The 1075-nt window shown below is 48.2% G+C and overlaps 1 protein-coding gene across 1 annotated transcript; it reads left to right on the top strand.

The window, feature by feature from the left end:
- Positions 1-262: 262 nt before the first annotated feature.
- On the top strand, positions 263-413 carry Pmar_PMAR008252 (conserved hypothetical protein; the record flags this gene model as incomplete). The annotated part of the gene is made up of 1 exon (XM_002787919.1): positions 263-413. A coding segment is annotated over one exon (151 nt), but the record flags the coding sequence as incomplete, so codon positions are not given.
- Between the last annotated feature and the right edge of the window lie 662 nt (positions 414-1075).

Below are 1075 nucleotides of genomic sequence, written 5' to 3'. Positions count from 1 at the left end.
AGGTTCATCCCTCATCGCCAGTTCTGCTTACCAAAAATGGCCCACTAAGAGTCGTCTCATGACCCCCAATAGTTCAATTAAAGTAACTACTGGATCTGCCCCATTAAAAGTTTGAGAATAGGTCGAGGAAGTACTTTCCCCGGAACCTCTAATCATTCGCTTTACCTGACAAAACTGATAAAGACTCTAGCTATCCTGAGGGAAACTTCGGAGGGAACCAGCTACTAGATGGTTCGATTAGTCTTTCGCCCCTATACCCAAGTCTGACGAACGATTTGCACGTCAGTATCGCTACGAGCCTCCACCAGAGTTTCCCCTGGCTTCACCCTGCTCAGGCATAGTTCACCATCTTTCGGGTCCTAACGGATATGCTCATACTCAAACCTTTCACCGAAGATCAAGGTCGGTTGTTGGTGACCCCAACATGGCCATACGGCCTCACTTTCATTACGCGTATAAGTTTGCCACTCACACACTCGCACATACGTTAGACTCCTTGGTCCGTGTTTCAAGACGGGCCGGAGGCAACCGTTGGAAGCCAGCATCGCGATTACTAAGTGCGAACAATCTCAAAGCCACATCCTGGCCACTCGACGAATCGAAAAGCGCAGGGTAATGACAGTTAGAAAGCTCGTTGACCAGCAAACGCACTTCCTCACTGACCGAGTAGTGAGTATCGCAAGGAAGCAACCAATTCACAGATAGCGAACCAATTAGCATCCAAGGATTATTTCCACTCAGCCAGTGATGCTGACGACTGAAAGTAGGAAACACCACTAACATCTGCCAAACAACTGCTCAACACGACCAGGTCTGTGAATGAGTAGCAGAAGACAGGAGCGAGCAGCAATCCTACAATCAGCATATGCAACGGCGGCATCCGCTTCCTTCTCAACGATTTCAGGCACTATTTAACCCTCTTCTCAAAGTTCTTTTCACCTTTCCCTCACGGTACTTTTGTGCTATCGGTCTCGAGTATATATTTTGCTTTGGATGAAATTTACCACCCGTTTACGCTCCAATCCCAAGGAACGCGACTCGTTAGAACGCAGACCGTACGTGACAAACGGCGAAC

The sequence above is a fragment of the Perkinsus marinus genome (genome assembly GCF_000006405.1).
Source record: "Perkinsus marinus ATCC 50983 genomic scaffold scf_1104296929166, whole genome shotgun sequence".
NCBI lineage: Eukaryota > Perkinsozoa > Perkinsida > Perkinsidae > Perkinsus > Perkinsus marinus.
This window is presented reverse-complemented; position numbering and strand designations above follow the sequence as displayed.